Below are 17,167 nucleotides of genomic sequence, written 5' to 3' on the forward strand. Positions count from 1 at the left end.
AGTTACGGCTACCAGGCAAGGCCTGTATCAGTGGTACAGTGTCTGTCTAGCATGAATGAGGCTGAGTTTAATCCCTAGCAGTGCAAGGAAGAAAAAAAAGAATATTCTTTAATAAACTCATGAAAGCAAGCTTATTTGGTCTAATTAAGTAAAAGCATTACAAACCAAGCTTAACCACACTAGACATGACTAAGAACTCGCACGTCTTTAGAAAAAGCTCTGTAGTAAAAAAAATGTCAGGACACTATCCCTTACATTTCCATTTAGAAAATACAACAGGTACCACCACTAAAGGCTATTAGTAAGTAGTGTATTTTATGTAATAGGACAAAATTCAAAACTCAAATCATACTCATGCTGACCAGAAACATGTACCCAGTAGGAACATGATACCAGGACTAGTTCAAAGTTAGATACACACACAGGAAACATCAGATTCCTAAGACAAGACATCAAGAGGAAAGAAGAGGTGACATTCTACAAACTGTTGGGTTTAGAAAAAGAATTCTCACAAACCATCCACTGAAGGTTTTTTTAAAATTAAAGAATGTTGTTTATTTTTTTTAAGTATTCCAAAATGCCCCTTTTAAAATCTGAATTATTATCTCCAAAGTGGCATGTACTTACCAATCGCTCAATGGTAGGCTGAAACCAATTGCCATACACAAGCAATAAGGACGTTTTATCTAAGCAAAATCCAGCTGCTAGAATAGGGATGGGTTTTGGTGTTGATTTCTTGCCTTTCCCAGGTGTTGCTATTTGAATTGTGCAATTTGAAGTCAAAGGCTTTTTGCAGTGTCTAGGAATAAAGAGAAAGTAAGATTAGAGAATCTCAAATTGCTATCAAGTTAGAAACTATGACCCTGCCCTTTATCGCTCTTTAATCTATTTTCAACAGTTTTGCCAAAACAACTATTATGAGCCTTAGGTCATGAATCAAATTTGTTTAAAACTCTTCCACAGGGGCTGGAGAGATGGCTTAGTGCAGTGGTTCTCAACCTTCCTAATGCCATGACTCTTTAATACAGTTAGTTTCTCATGCTGAGGTGACCCAACCATAAAATTTTTTTCATTGTTACTTTATTAACGGTAATTTTGCTGCTGCTGTGAGTTGTAATGTAAATATCTGATAAGCAGCATATCTGATATGATCTGATCCCTGTGAAAGGGTCATTCCACCCCCAAAGGAGTGGTGGAAAACTGTTGACACAGCACAGGTTAAGTACACTGGTTTCTCTTCCAGGACCCAGATTTGATTCCCAGCAACCACATGGCAACTCACAACCATTTGCACTCCAGTTCCAGGGAACCCAACACCTCCTTCTGGCCTCTGTGTGCACCAGGCATGAAATTGATACACATATAGGCATGGAGGCAATACCCACACAAATAAAATAAGTAAAACAAAACAAACCAAACAAAAACTCTCAATGGCCTACCTGTGCTAAGGAGACTCAAAATTTCTGGAATTTTTCCTTCTTGGTATGCTAGAGATAAAGCCTTAGCACCAGACAATCTAGCCCAGCACATGACATAGCTACATCCCCCACCCTCTAGAATGTTCTATAGTATGTGCACTACTCTCCTAACTCTACCCACCCCATGGTATAAGGAAACAGCACAGGGACACTTCACTGAGTTAAACACACACAGGCAAAGGCAAATAAACCACGATGGAAGACAAACCAAGGCACCACCCAAATCCATAAGCAAGTCTCCCCAACTGAGCAACTTTTGTTACCATTATCAATAGTCACGATAAACACTTCATAAAAAGCCATTCTCCTAACCAGAGAAATAACATGGCATATGACTTCAAAAACTTGAGCTCATGACATACTCATGTAGACAAGCAATCAAGAGTACTTTCAGATGGCTCAGTGGTTAAGAGCACTGACTGCTCTTCCAGAGGTCCTCAATTCAATCCCCAGCAACCACATGGTGGTTGAGATCTTGTGTCCTCTTCTGTCGTGCAGGCACACATGCAGACAGAACACGGTATGTGTAATAAATAAACAGAGTGTGTGTGTGTGTGTGAAATACTTTTTTTAAAAAAAATCATACAAACTGACAGGCCACCGGTGGTGGCACACGCCTTTAATCCCAGCACTTGGGAGGCAGAGGCTGGCAGATCTCTGTGAGTTCGAGGCCAGCCTGGTCTACAAGAGCTAGTTCCAGGACAGACTCCAAAGCTATAGCGAAATCCTGTCTCGAAAAACCAAAGAGTACTTTCACAATAACCTATCAGAATGAGCAGGAATATAAACCAAAGAATGAGGTAGAACAGAGAAACAAGCATTTCTTGCTTAAACTTCTTACTTACCCATTTAGTATGTGTTCAAAAAGATGGACTTGACCATCTCTGCAAACAACAGCTAACTTGACAGGCTAAAAGAAAGATGTAGCAGATTAATTATGTCAATTATATATCCTGCCTTGAATTAAACTCATGAAAACTGAGCTCTTGTCCCACCTCCTTAGTAACTAGCACTTTTAAAAAAAGAAGCAGCAAACAGCAGCACATTTAAAAATCATTATCTAGGGGACAGCTAGATGGCTCAATCAACAGGTGAAGACACTTATCAATGCAAAACTATCAACTTCAAGCTAACTCCCAAAATCTATATAAAGATGGAGAACTGACATTACAAAATCGTACTCTGTCCAGACTCATGCAAATACACTTATTTTAGGGATCAGGGGGTTAAGGCAGGATTTCAGCTGGGCAGTGGTGGCACATGCCTCTAATCGCAGCACTTGAGAGGCGGAGACATGAGGCCAGCCAGGTCTACAGAACATGTTCCAGGTCTACACAGAAAAAACTCATATATGTTTGGGGAGGGATAAGGGTTTCTCTACATAGCCCTGGCCTGGTCAACCTAGAATTATGTAGACCACACTACCCTTGATCTCACTGAGATTCACCTGTCTCTGCCACTTGAGTGCTGGGATTAAAAGTGTGCACCACCAAGCCCAGCTTGACACACAATTATTTAAATCAGTATCTCTGACAAAATGTTGTTATTGTCAAGATTGTAAATAAAGCAGCACAAGGCAGCCTCCAAGGTCAGTGTGCTCTTTTTGAAAAGAGCATGGATGCGTGGTCCTGGGATGCCTCAGCACAGCAACCAGAACTTATGTGAAGGAAGAGAAGGGGCCATGTCTCCTCAAGTCTGTCAGCTCCCAGGGCCTCATAGTCTAGGGGCTCCCACCCATCATATTCCTGCTATCATCTTCCTGTGCTGAGGACTAAACTTAAGTTCTGAAGCTTCTTGAGCATTTAGTACTTCATAAATCTTACCATTTATATTTTAAGTTATGTCTAGTTCAAGAATTCAAAGGCCGCTAGCACGCTAGGAAACACACTGAAATACAGCTACTGTGGCATCGAGAGCATGGAGAGCATTCAGATCAGACCTCGGGAAGGAAGCAGTCAGAGTCATCAGTTCCCAGAGGAGGAGCCATCCACACAGCACCACTTTTCCATGAGCCCTAATGGATACTCTCATCTTATACAAACTATTGGTGACAGAAAACAGAATCAGAGTGTTGTCTAAGATCAGAATCAAGGGGCTAGAGAGATGGCTCAGTGGTTAAGAGCACTGGCTGTTCTTCCAGGGAACTCAAATTCCATTCCCAGCACCCACACAGCAGGTCACAACTGTCTTTAACTCCATTTTTAGGAGATCTGACATCATCACACAGACAATACACTAATGCATATAGAATAAAGATAAACTAATTTTTAAAAAAGATCAGAATCAAAGCTATGTTTGGGGTTGTATAATTAATAATTACTACCTAAAATTTTATAATAAGACTTTGGCTTCTTGACCCATTACTGACTTTAATATGTAAATGCATTTAATGAGTCAGTTAGGGAGCTGGGGAGAAGACTCAGTTAAATGCCTACCATAATCCTCCCATAAACCAGATATATGGCATACACCTGCAATCCTGGCACTAAGTAGAGGCAGTAGGACGGAATGTTCAAGATCATCACTGTTGGCTACACAATGAGTTGAAAGACAACCTGGGATATAAGACCCTACCTCAAGAAAAACAATATACCAAAAGTGATGATGGTGATGATGATGGTGACGACAATGACAATTGGCCATGCTGGCACATGCCTATAATCATAGAGCTTGGGAGACAGAGTCAAAAAATTGTCATGAGTTAAAGGCCAGTTTGAGATACCCAGCAACTATGAGGCTAAAACAGCAAGACTGTGTCTCGAGGCTAGAGCAATGGCTCAGAGGATAAGAACAGAAAGACTTGAGATCAAATTCCCAAAATCTACATAAAAAGTCAGGCATGACCACATGCACACATGCAACCCCAACACTGGGAGTGGGAAGGAAGAGGACACTAGGATCCCAGTAGCTTGCTCACCACCACTCTAGCTCTAAGCTTAGTGAGACCGCCTCAAAAGATTAAGGAAGAGTGACAAAGCAGGGTACCCAAGGTCCTCATACGGTTTCCACAGGTACATGGGCATGTATATTCTCATAGACACACAAGCACATATCCACATGCAGACATACATACACAAACATACTGTCTCAAAAAAAGTTCAGTAGCATACATAGAAACACTATGTGTGCTATGCATGCATGTATATGCATGTAGGGGCCAAAGCTGTTATCTTCTTCAATCACTCTCAGATTCATTTATTAGAGCATAATCTCTTGTTGAATCTCTACCTCCTAAATGATTACAGGCAGCTACCACACTGTACAGCTTTGGCATGGGTTCTGGGGTCTGTACAAAGCCAACACTTTTATCCACTGAGCCATCTCTTCAGTCTCCCATAACTTTTGTTGACCCTAAAATCACTTTCACACATCAAGCCACTTACCTCTTCCTTGTTCTCTGACAAAGTCAAATCAATATAGACAGGTTCATCTGTGACTGTGAAAGACATAACCGCACTTCTCTCTTTGTTTTCTGAGCGGACCTGCCTAGATAACAAACCAGCCATCAGGTAAGACTTGCCAAGAACTATGCAACTAGTCCGTGCCTGATGCCCACGCCAACCAGAAGAAAGAGGGTGCCAGGTTCTCTGGAACTGAAGCTACAAACCTGGTAGCTCTGCAAGAGGAGCAAGCAGTAGTAATTGTCGGACTGTATCTCCAGCCCCCAAAGATTTTTTTATTATTCTATGTATCAAAATGCCTTCATATGAGCGTGCTTGAATCACACTCAACGTTTTTCAGGTGTTAGTTCATCTATGTATTTTTTTTAAGACAGAGTTTCTTTGAGTAGCCCTGACTGTTCTTCAACTCGCTCTGAGACCATACCTGCCTCTGCCTCCAGAGTGCTGGGATTAAAGACTTGCACCACTGCTGCTCAGCCATACTCAACTCTTTATAAAGTAGTTTCTGGAGACCAAACTCGGGTCCAGAAGCCCAAGACTCAAACTGTATACTTTAAGTTCTGCATCAACAAAGCTAGGTACAAGTTAAATGATAAAGAATTAACGTGTGATTTTAAAGTATTCTTTGGGACTGAAGAGATGGCTCAGTGGTTAACAGTACTTGTTGCTCTTCCAGAGAACTTCGGCTTGATCTGAAGCATCCAAAAACAGTGGCTCATGGTTAACCGTCTACAATGCAAGATCTGACACCCTTTCCTGGCTTCTGAGGGCACTAGGTATACAGGTGGTGCACAGACCTACGTGCAGACAAACTACCCATACACATAAAATACGAAACTTAAAAAGAAAAATGTTTTAAATTTAGTTACAATTATTGACAATTTATTTCCTATTAAACAAGTTTATATATATTTTTTGAGTCTAGAAGATAATTAAGCTAACTTAATATACAGTAAATGCAAACACTTCTTAAAAATGTACTCTTTGGAGCAAAGAAAGGGTGAAAAATATATAATTATTTTCAAATAATGTTGAAATTATAAACATCCATACTGATCCCATAAACTCTGAGATTCTTACAAAGCAAAGCTGTCTTCCCAATCCCAAACAGCTACGTACCAGACATTAAGTAACCGGTCATGTACTGCTCCAGATAAGAAATAGAGACCTGTAATCCCATCAAAAGGCTGGCTTTCATTAGGTCTGATGGTAGTGAACCTAAGTGATGAAACAGGTGTCGAGTGGCCTGTGAAGTGCTAGAGAAAGTTAAATCTCATTTAGGCAAGGGTGGACTCAAAACAGTGCAAAAATAAAAGTCTTTATGCATCCTGAGTAAGCTATATCATACCCATCCTACAGCACACCAACAGTTAAAATTCATTCTAAGCAAAATTATTTGTGCTATATATAATCCTTTCCATAAAGAAATACCAGTTTGGGGGGTAGAGTGGCTGCAGGGTGGCACACACCTTTAATCCCAGCATTCACAAAACAGAGGGAGGTGGATCTATGAGTTCAATACCAGCCTGGTGAGTTCCAGAACAGCCAGGGCTACACAGTGAAACCCTGTCTCAAAACAAACAAACCCACCTTAAGATGCCTCTTCTATTACTGATGTAGGTGGGCCTTCTACTTTCATTGATTAATAAAGAGACTGCCTTGGCCTTTGATAGGACAGAAAATTAGGTAGGTGGAGTAAACAGAAGAACAGAATGCTGGGAAGAAGGGAAGTGAGCCAGACGCCATGCCTCTTCTCTCCAGGTCAGATGCCATGGAGCCAACTGCCAGGTCAGACATGCTGAATCTTTCCCGGTAAGCCACCACTTTGTGGTGCTACACACATTATTAGAAATGAGTTAATCAAGATGTGAGTTAGCCAAGAAGAGGCTGGAACTAATGGGCCAGGCAGTGTTTAAATGAATACAATTTGTGTGTTGTTATTTTGGGGCATAAGCTAGCCAGGCGGCCGGGAGCTGGGCGGCAGGAATGCAGCCCGCAGCTCCTTTCTACATATTACCCTATCGCAAAACTAGTTTCTTTCACTTCTGTATTTTCCTTTTTCCTCTCGCTGGCTCATCTTCCCACTACCTACCCACCCCAGCAAGCTGCTGCCCTTTTGTTTTTTTTTGTTTGTTTGTTTGTTTTTTAAAGAGACGGTATCTAGCTCTTTAAGCCATGTTGTTCTAGAGAGAACTGTGCTGCCAAAGGTGACCTCAACCTTGAAATCCTCCTGCCTGAGATGTATGGAATCACAAGCATGCACAACCACTTGGACTTAACTCTTTATCATTTTTAAAGGGTGCTCAGACACAGCCAAGGAATTGCAGGTCCTCATGGTACTCTCAGAGAGTCGAAACCACAATTTTAAGGCATCATCACAGCACCATAAGTTCAATACCCCGGAGTGAAACTTATTTAAAAGTCCTGATAGCAAACCCTCACCTTATATACTGTAAAGAGATAAAATGCTAGTTGCACACTAAAAAACACAACTGTAATCACTGCATAATGAAGTTTTAATTCAAATTCCACTTATTTTACTCGTTTTCAAATGTATGTGAGCATGACTGAACTATTTAATATCAAAAACCTTAGCCTTGAAAAATGTTTTTAATATTATTTCTTTAAGAATCATTTTGTGTGCTTTGCTTGCAAGTATGTCTGTGCACTAGGTGCACATAGAGGCCAGAAGAGGATGCTGATTCTCCGGACCACCACATGGGTTCCAAGAATTGAACCTAGGTCCTCTGGAAGAGCAGCAATGCTCTCAATCTCTAAGCCAACAACTCTCCAGTCCTAATTCTATTATTTAAACAAATTACTTGACAACTGGTACCTTTTTTTTTTTCTCAGAAAAGATCTCTTGTAGCCCAAGCTGGCCTTGCTATACAGCCAAGGAAGACCTGAGACTTCTGATCCTCATGTCTTTGCTATCATTGTGTGCATTCATTACCATGTACAGTTTACTCAGGTCTAGGGACTGAACCCAGGGCTTCATGAATGACAGGCAAGAACTCTACCAACTAAGCTGACACCCTGCCCTATCAATTCTGTTTAAAATATCTACAAATAAAAGAACTTGGATTTTTTTGTTGCTGTTGTTAGTTTGTTCAGACTGAACCTTATTTTGTCATCTAAGCCACTAGAGCCTAAATGTATGCACTCCTCTACTACCACAATACTATGATTGTGGGGGAGGTACTGCCTGAGCCCAAGCTTTATATGAGGCAATCCTTCTACTAATTGAGCTAGGATCCATACTCTTAAAACAATATTCTATGACTCCAACTTGTACATACTGGCTCTAGAACTGCCATTCTTAGAAACAATGTGATTAACTCACTCTGTAAACTTCTTTGGTCTCCAAAGCCCACAGTTTGATTGTTCGACCAGCCGAAAGTAACATCTTTCCATCTGGACTGATACATAGGGAATTGACGCTGCTGTTGTCTCCTTTCCATTTGCTGAATAGTGAAGAAAACCAAAACATAATGAACAAGAGAAACTTTTCAGAGCAGGAAATGACCAATAGGTCAGACATTAAAAAATACTAAGTAAGGTCCTTTGCCAAATGCCTTCCCTAAAATCTCACACCAGTTACTAGGCACAGAAACAGCACTTAAAGCATCCTGAAAGATAGACCTCCCTTTCGTAAACACAGGTTAAAAAAAACCCTGACATGTCAGGAAATGAGTGGATAAATGATGCAAGAACATTCTATAGGGAGCCATGTATCCCTATAATCTACCATGAGGTAGATTGTCAATGCCCAGGACACTACTCTGCTAGCTGGACTTCCACAAGTTGATCCTATCCCCACAAAAACTCCTGTTGTCTCTGACAAGCTAGTCTTTAATTTCCTTGGCAACACATGGTTTCTCTGCAGCCCCCAAAAATTACTTCTATCCTAGATTTTAAAGGATGAAGTTCTAGAAGAATGAGTCTAATTTCTGTATATAATGTGATAAGCAATAGGGAGCCTAGCTGTTCACATATCAAAATTATATATTATGAACAAGGGATAATACTTAGAATGTAGTAATAGCTCCTTTGTATTGGTAAGAACTCAAAATTAAAACAAAGGCTATAAACTGGTAATTTGTAAGACAAATATTGTTGATAAACAGAAAATATTTGAATTTACTAGTAACCAAGAAAAAGTACAAAAACCCTTCTTCCTTACTGGCTTCTAAATGCTTTCCAATTTCTTATCAGTGTCCAGCATTTTAAAGCTTTTCACAAACATTATTCATTATGTATGCACCAAGTTGATACATATTAAAAAGGCATGTTGCTAAGAATGAAGAAATGGCTAGGTAAAATGCTTGCCCCTTGAGCATCAAGCCCTGATTTCAATCCTCAGTACCCACATTAAAAATTATCATAATAAAAACTAATTAAAATAACACTGTATAGGGTGAGGCAAGAGGTCCCTTGGGGCTTGCTGATCAGCCAGTCTAGCCAAACTTACAGGTTCCAGGTTCAATTAGAGACCCTGTCTCAAAGAAAAGCAAAACAAAAAAGAAAAAGAAAAAAAGAAAGAAAAAATAGAGTACCTGAAGAAGACATTCTGAAATCGTCCTCTAGCCTCTTTGCGCATGCACATGCGTACACGCAAGGACACATACATACATACATACATACATGCACGCACACTCCTCACACTGCCCTGCAAAACCTAAGGTGCTTCCTGAATCTACCCTCACCTGTGAAGGGTAATACCAATGCCCCCCACCCTCCTGCTCTCAGTCACACCCAAAAGAATCCTAACTCTAATTCTGAGAACTTTTCAGTATTACAGATTGCCAAGGCTCAACCTACTAGACATACTACAGGAGATCTGTCTACACAAATTAGCTTTAAAAAGTGGTGGCACAAACCTTTAATCCCAGCACTTGAAGTCAGAGGCAGGAAGAGCTCTGAGTTCAAGGACAGTCTAGTTTATAGATAAGAGTTCCAAGACAGACAGGGCAATCACAAAGAGAAACCCTAAAGGGGGGGGGGGGGGGCTAAAGAGATGACTCAGTGATCAAGAGCACTGGCTGTTCTTCAGGAGAACCCAGGTTCAAATCCTAGCACCCACCTGACAGATCACACAACCGGGGAACTAATGCCCTCTTCTGGCCTTTAAAGGCACTTCATACATGCGGTTCACAGAGATATACATGCAGGTAAAACTCCCTTGCACATAAAATTAACAAAGAATATTTTTCTTAAAAAGGAATGTACTAAACTAGAGCTTTCTCTGAGGAGTATGGCAGGTTGCAGAATAACAATCCATAAAAACAGAAACCTTCCAAGGCCTTCAGACTTCTACAGAATCCCAACAGCTGAAGAACCAAGCACGAACACACCCCCTAGGAGTTCCAGTTTGCTTTTAAACAATTTCATGGGGGCTGGAGAGATGGCTCAGAGGTTAAGAACATTGCCTGTTCTTCCAAAGGTCCTGAGTTCAATTCCCAGCAACCACATGGTGGCTCACAACCATCTGTAATGAGGTCTGGTGCCCTCTTCTGACCTGCAGTCATATACACATACAGAATATTGTACACATAATAAATAAATATTTTTAAAATTTTTCATTTCAAATACCAACAAGCCAAGAATCTTCAGCAATTTGAAGAATGTCTTCAACATGTAAATAGGGACTGTATCCAACAATTCAAAACACCCACAAAGAGATAAAAAAATGAAACAAAAGGAAATGTTGAGATTCCACAATATCATCTTCACAATAAAAAGAAAATATAAAGAACAAAAACATAAAACAGAAAATAAGGGAAAAGGCCAGAATATAAGACCAGGATGTTCCAAGTACCAATTTATTTCCTTATACAGGCAAGTGGGCATGTGGGGCACGCCTGTAGTTACACCAGCAGGTAACCGCAAGACCTTTATGAGTTCAGGTTCTGAAAACTTGAAGTCAGCATTGGCTGCAGAAGACCATGTCCCCAGCTGTCCCTATTCTCTCCAACTTGGTCTACAGAGCAAGCTCCAGGATAAGCTCCAAAGCCACACAGAGAAGCCAAAAAAACAAAAACAAAAAACAAAAAAAGACAACAATCTTGGGATTTGAACAGAAGGCTCTGCTCTGAGTTAAAAATGTGTACTATGCTTGCAGAAGCCTGATTTCAAGTGTTGGTTGGTACTCAGCTCTTGAGCCTGCAAAAGCTCAGAACTATAGCTCCACACACACACATTTTTCCTCAGGAAGCTACACATTAACATGTCCACCAAAAAGGAGAGAGAAATGGGATTAGGGAAGCAGGCTTATCCATCTAAGGAGAGAAAACTTTCTGCAGGCTGATGAACAGAACCCAGGTTTAGCTGCTCAGCAAACTAAAGAGGCTGGAAGTCCTCCGAGACATACATAAAACTGATTAAAGGGCACATCTAAATGTAACTGAGCCAAATTACACTACTGTAAAAAATAGGTACACACAAGACCAAGCAAAACTTTCAGCAAAGAAATATAAATCTAAAACTCTGCAAGCCTCATAGTTACAGGTAAGTCATGCTGCTAAAATAAATAAATGAATGAATAAAAAGCTGAAGTAAGCTGACAAACTAATGGAGAAAATGGGACAGGGAAAAATAAACCCAGTATTCTGGAGCACTAAGTTAGTTTAGTACATAGTATTTATAATGGGAGGAAGATACCAATTAACAGTGGTGTAAGAACACTGTGGATAAAGCTGGAAATTCAATTATCTTATGAAACAGCACAATTTAGCAGGAAAGAGGCCAAACTTTAACCTATTTCTTATGTACAGCAGGGACACATCCAGGGTCATGAAACGATAATTAAATATAATACATTGTCTAACATGCTAAGCAGTTTCTCTTTGAATGACCATGAACATTCAGAACATCCAGAGTACATGTACACTGCAAGCCCCACCCCAGAACAGTGTCAAGACTCTCCCCAGGTGTTTCTGGTCCGCATAAGTGTGACCTCCAATAAGTTCAGTGCAAACACTGGTCCTCAGACCTGGACCTCCAGCCCCACACCTTCCTCAGATTTTAAGCCATCCTCGTGACCATGTAAGCTGGGTCTTTCACTCCCTACTCATTTTTCTCTTCACACCACAATTCTCTAACTAAAGGATTTGTTATCCTCTACCATCTATTATCCCCTAGTACACCCACCTCTAAATTATTTTACTCATCCCCAAGTTAATGGTTCACTTTCCTGTGCTCTGCTCTGGCCATATCTCTACCTTTCTTGGCCTATTCCTAAAAGGGCTGTCCTACCTTCCCTAGCCAAACCTACCTATCTACTCTAGAAGGTCCAGCCTTAACCACCAAAGTTCCACCAGCCCTCCCATCTCTACCTTGCTGATGTGGTAAGTAATCTCACGCCACTTACAACATTTCTTTATTCTAAATCATTCAGTTGTTTTCCCTCCACCCCTCTTCAAACTCCTCTATTTCACTCTTACGTAATAAAACTTTGCATGCCCGATTTGCCTGAAAGTTCCTCAAGAACCATCTACATAGTCTTATGAATGTGTATATTCCCTACTGGATCCCAAAAGATGCTGGGTCACCTCCACCTCCAGGCATTGGTGGTACTCACCACTTTACTTTGCATGTCTGTATACTCCACTCCACAATATACTTATCATCTGAACAACTATATATGCAGTCATTTTCTGGATGCCACTGTATGCAATTGACTCTGTTTTCATGCCCACCACTCTACAGATTAAAAAAAAAAAAAGAAACAAAGTCTTACATAATAGTATGAATCCTGGAATTACCAAATAATTACCTCAAAACCTTAGTGTTTATGCTAACTAAAGTCTTAACTTATATCTTATCCATTTTAGTATTCTAACATCAGAAAAGAGGTAAACCAGCTAGAGCTTAATTCTCTGTAGGCAAAACGTACTTCTACATCCTCAAAGGGCACTACAACATATGTCATTGTTTTGGACAAAAACATCAGTACAAGGTATGAGCAGTACTGGAAAGAACAAATGAACTCAAATTATGCAGTCCAAAAATTAACTTCTCTTTAAGACAGGGACTTGTTACAAGGACAAGGATAACCTTGAACTTGCAGTGAACCTCTTGCCTCTGCCTCCCAAATACTTGAATCAAAGACATGCACCAATGTCTAGCTAAAATCAACTTAAGGTATTTAGTTTTGAAAATATTACACAAACACACACAAAAAAAAAATCTGCCAACCAGGGTCGTATTGACCTCTACCCATAGCACTGGAAGCTGAGGGAGTTTGAGGCTAAACAACAATGTGGTATCGGGGGATGGGGAGAGTCTTCAGGTAAATCCTGTTGTGTGACATAGATGACACCTTATTGTGTGAACAAGTGCTTTTACCTTTGTTGTTGTCCAGCAACAGAAGTGGAACCCAAAGCCACCTTCCACTTGGAGAGGAATAAATACATTCTTGGTATATGTCAATATTTTATATCTTTAAAATCTTTAATGTAGGCAATTTTGAGGATATATATGTATGTTCATGCAGGGGACATTGTAGGTGCATGTGCATCTAAATCCTAGCAAAGAGCAACTTCAGGTCATTTTCCATAACCATTCCTTTTTTAAAAAATTTTTTATAAAGATTTATTTATTTATTTATTTATTATGTATACAACATTCTTTCCAAGTATGCTTGCCAGAAGAGGGCACCAGATCTCATTATAGATGGCTGTGAGCCACCATATGGTTGTTGGGAACTGAACTCAGGACCTCTGGAAGAGCAGTCAGTACTCTTAACCTCTGAGCCATCTCTCCAGCCCCACTTTTTTAAAATTTGAAACAAAGTCTTTCCCTAGCCTGGAGCTTGCCAAGTCAGCTAAGCTGACTGGCCATTCAGCCCCACCCAGAGCACTGTCTGCCTCTTCCCAGTATTGGGATAAAAAGCCTGCCCCACTAAACCCAGCTAGACTTTTTAAATTTAATGTGGGTTCTGAAGGCTGAATACAGGTCCTAGTGTGGCAAGGCAAGCATCTTAACCAGCTAAGCTATTTCCCAGCCCAATGTTGACAATTCTAAAGGCAAATTTAAAGCACATCAATTTTTAGGCTGCACTTTTTGTTTGTTTTTGAGAAAGGTTTTCTCTGTGTAACAGCCCTGGCTGTCCTGGACTTTCTTTTTAGAGCAGGCTGGCCTTGAACTCACAAAGACCTGCCTGCCTCTCATTCTCCCAAATGCTGCAATTAAAGGTATGCACTGCTGTTACTGGCTTGATTGTACTTTTTTTTTTTAAATCATGTGTATGCATGTCTGCCTATCTGCCTACATGTGCATGGAGAGGCCCAGTGAGGCTACAAGAAAACCAGACATTTCTCATTCACCAAACACTAGGGATTTTCTTGTTGCTATTTGAATGGGCTACTCAAGGTGGCAACAATGCTGCTGAAACATAGATTTTTTTTCCTTCCACTAGTGAAGACAACAAATGAGGAAGAGTCCAGAAACCATTCTTGATTCTAAAACTGACTCCTTAACTACATTTATAAATTTAAAGATTATAGGAAGGGAGGGGTGTCATCCTTTTGTAATAGAAAAACTGGAAACCTCCAAATGGTTAACAACAATTATGTACTAAAGGGACTATCCAATTTAATGTAGGCTTAAGACCATCATTAGAAAGAAAGATTAAAGTTAGTTTTAGACAAGATAAAAACTGCTTATATTATAACTTAAAAGAAAACAAAACAAAAAATCAGGATACAATAAAAATTAAAATGACGAAATTTTTTAATAAAAAAATAAAAATGTTTTTCAATAAAAAAATAATAAAAAATTAAATGATGAGATAGAAGCCATCTATTTTTTAAGTTTATGATCTAAACATAGAAATACACAATAGAGATCTTTCTTGGTGACAGATTTATATGTAAACTTTTTCCATTTTCAACTTCATGTCATTCCAAATTTTCTATGGCAGACGCTGTTTAAAATGGAAAACCTACTGCCTTGTTCTTCCACAGTAAGCATTTCTCTATACAGAAACCCACTCACTGAACTTCAAAGCATAGGCACAGCCTGAAGCCAATTACGCCAGCGAAGTGACTGTCTTCCAGAGCCTAACCCACACTTTTATAGCTTGAGGTACTGGGCTGGGATTCTACAACACACAATTCTGCTTTGCCAGCTGGATTCACTACCGATGTATTTTGTGAGAAGACATGGCTGAAGAGAGAGACCTATCTCTTTTGTCCTCATTTGCAAGACTTGACTTGTCTTCACCCTTGGTGGTACAAACTAAAGCCAACAGGCCGTCTGAAGGAGTCAGCATCACCCTTTTCCCTTCAGACATCAAGGAGCAGGAGCAATCTCCTCTAAAATATGCACCCCAAGCCACAGTGCTAGCAAAGTCACCTCTTAAGGTCTCAACTTTAGCAATAACTCCAAATGCTTCCTTTGTTCCCTCTAAGGGTAGAAGCGTCTTCCAGAAGCTGCTACGTATACTGACTTGAAAATCCCTCTGATCCCTTCTTTACCTTTAGTCATAGCTCTCTGTACTAACTCATACAAGTAAACATTATCTACTACAGCTCTTAAATGTTCTGTAGTTGTTTTAATGCAATGGGATGGGAAACTTTCTACAGACAGAAAGCTCATCAAGATCTTGAAGTATATTTAATAATCTCTAATAATTAGTCACATCCTTTACATAAAACAGGCAAATATACTTACTATTAATTTACTGTGCAGTTCTCCTTTTACCGTACTATACAATAAAATGCTACCAACTGCTGTACCAAGAGCCAATAAGTCAACCTGGTCACTCGTTCCTATAACTTCCGATTTCCTTTTTTTCCTTTGATGACTTTCCTGAAAAAAAAAAAAAAGGTAAAAGATTTTTAACTTAATATTTCACACACGTACACAAAATTATCACTAATACATAAACACCAGTGCCCATTAGCCCTCAAAGACACGTCTTAAAAGTTTTCCGGCCCACCCCTACACCTCTAGAAAGGTCAGACGGCAAACTACCTCTTCCGTGCTCTTAGCATTCTCCCAGCACACCCAACAGCCTTATCACTCCTACTTCTCAAACACCAACAAATCTTCCTAGCAGGTCCCAGAAAAGCCTCCCTTCCCCAAACTGAGATCTACAAGGGCTTATGAATTTACAAATCCAGGTCCAAATCTCTCACTGGAATAGCCAACTCTTCCATTTGTCTCCCAAATGTCCTTTAAGTTCTAGCTTTATCTTTTTTTTTTTTTTTTTTTTGGTTTTTCGAGACAGGGTTTCTCTGTCGTTTTGGAGCCTGTCCTAGCTCTTGTAGACCAGGCTGGTCTTGATCCGCCTGCCTCTACCCCAGGAGTGCTGGGATTAAAGGCGTGCACCACCGCCGCCCAGCCTAGCTTTATTTTCAAGAAGAAACAGACACCTTTATATTGATATACATTCACTTCAATCTGAGACAACATATAGTTTTGACTAGTACTGGGATCCAATGGCTGATTGAGGGTTGATCTGGTGTTTTCAGGCTGCTTTGCTGCTTCTGCTGACTTTGAAGGCACGTGCATCCATCTAGGGGAAGGAACTGACAGGTCATTTCAGATTGGGAATGCTCAGTAAGTGAATTCTCCAACACCTTACAATCTCTACTGCCTAGAAAACTCTAGAGGCCTCTATGTGGACACACCTCTAGTCTCCATTATGAAGGAGCGTGGAGAAGGGAGCAGGCAGGTAGTGGTGGCACACGCCTTTAATCCCAAAACTTGGGAGGCAGAGGCAGGCAGATCTCTGTGAGTTCAAGGCCAGCCTGGTCTACAAGACCTAGCTAGTTCAGGACAGACTTTAAAGCTACAGAGAAACCCTGTCTCAAAAACCATACACACATACACAAGCTTAAAAAATATTAGTGTGTGTCTAAATGTGTATGAATGCCCACAGAAGCAGGGTATTAGATCCCTTAAAGCTCTAGTTTTACAGGTATTTGTAAGCCACCCTATGCGGGCAATAAATTCCAAACTCAGGTCCTCTGACTGGGACATAAGTGTTTATTCACCACCCCAAAACCTAGTGCTGTAAGTACAACTCCACACAAACAGTCCTGAATTCAAGAACTCATGTTACTGACTCTAGTTCCACACTTACACCATATTCTCTAAACTTTACACACACCTTTCCTCTAGAAATCACTCGCTTCTCTTAAGAATTCATACTCTATGTCACAGACCAGTAAATCCTGAGTTGTCCTTTTCTGTGAGTCATCGCTCTTTCCTCTACAGAGCTAAGAATAATGCCACAAGAAAACTGACTGCACATATAAAGCCTAAAGAAGGAGAAAATTT

At 40.3% G+C, this 17,167-nt stretch overlaps 1 protein-coding gene and 1 non-coding gene across 2 annotated transcripts in view; both read right to left on the minus strand.

The window, feature by feature from the left end:
• Nucleotides 1-17,167, minus strand: part of Wdr43 (WD repeat domain 43) — a 41,248-nt gene that overhangs the window by 19,777 nt on the left and 4,304 nt on the right. Inside the window, exons 2-8 of the mRNA XM_057778482.1 lie at nt 15,554-15,691; nt 12,459-12,580; nt 8,223-8,343; nt 5,999-6,135; nt 4,862-4,964; nt 2,324-2,388; nt 628-799 (exon numbers count right to left, since the gene is read on the minus strand). Of these exons, the coding sequence (XP_057634465.1) occupies nt 628-799; nt 2,324-2,388; nt 4,862-4,964; nt 5,999-6,135; nt 8,223-8,343; nt 12,459-12,580; nt 15,554-15,691 (858 nt within the window). The remainder of the gene's footprint in view (nt 1-627; nt 800-2,323; nt 2,389-4,861; nt 4,965-5,998; nt 6,136-8,222; nt 8,344-12,458; nt 12,581-15,553; nt 15,692-17,167) is intronic.
• LOC130889744 (small nucleolar RNA SNORD53/SNORD92) lies at nt 7,179-7,263 on the minus strand. Its single transcript, XR_009058633.1, has one exon. It is a non-coding gene; the product is annotated as a small nucleolar RNA SNORD53/SNORD92 (small nucleolar RNA).

Source organism: Chionomys nivalis, chromosome 1 (genome assembly GCF_950005125.1).
Source record: "Chionomys nivalis chromosome 1, mChiNiv1.1, whole genome shotgun sequence".
Lineage (NCBI taxonomy): Eukaryota > Metazoa > Chordata > Mammalia > Rodentia > Cricetidae > Chionomys > Chionomys nivalis.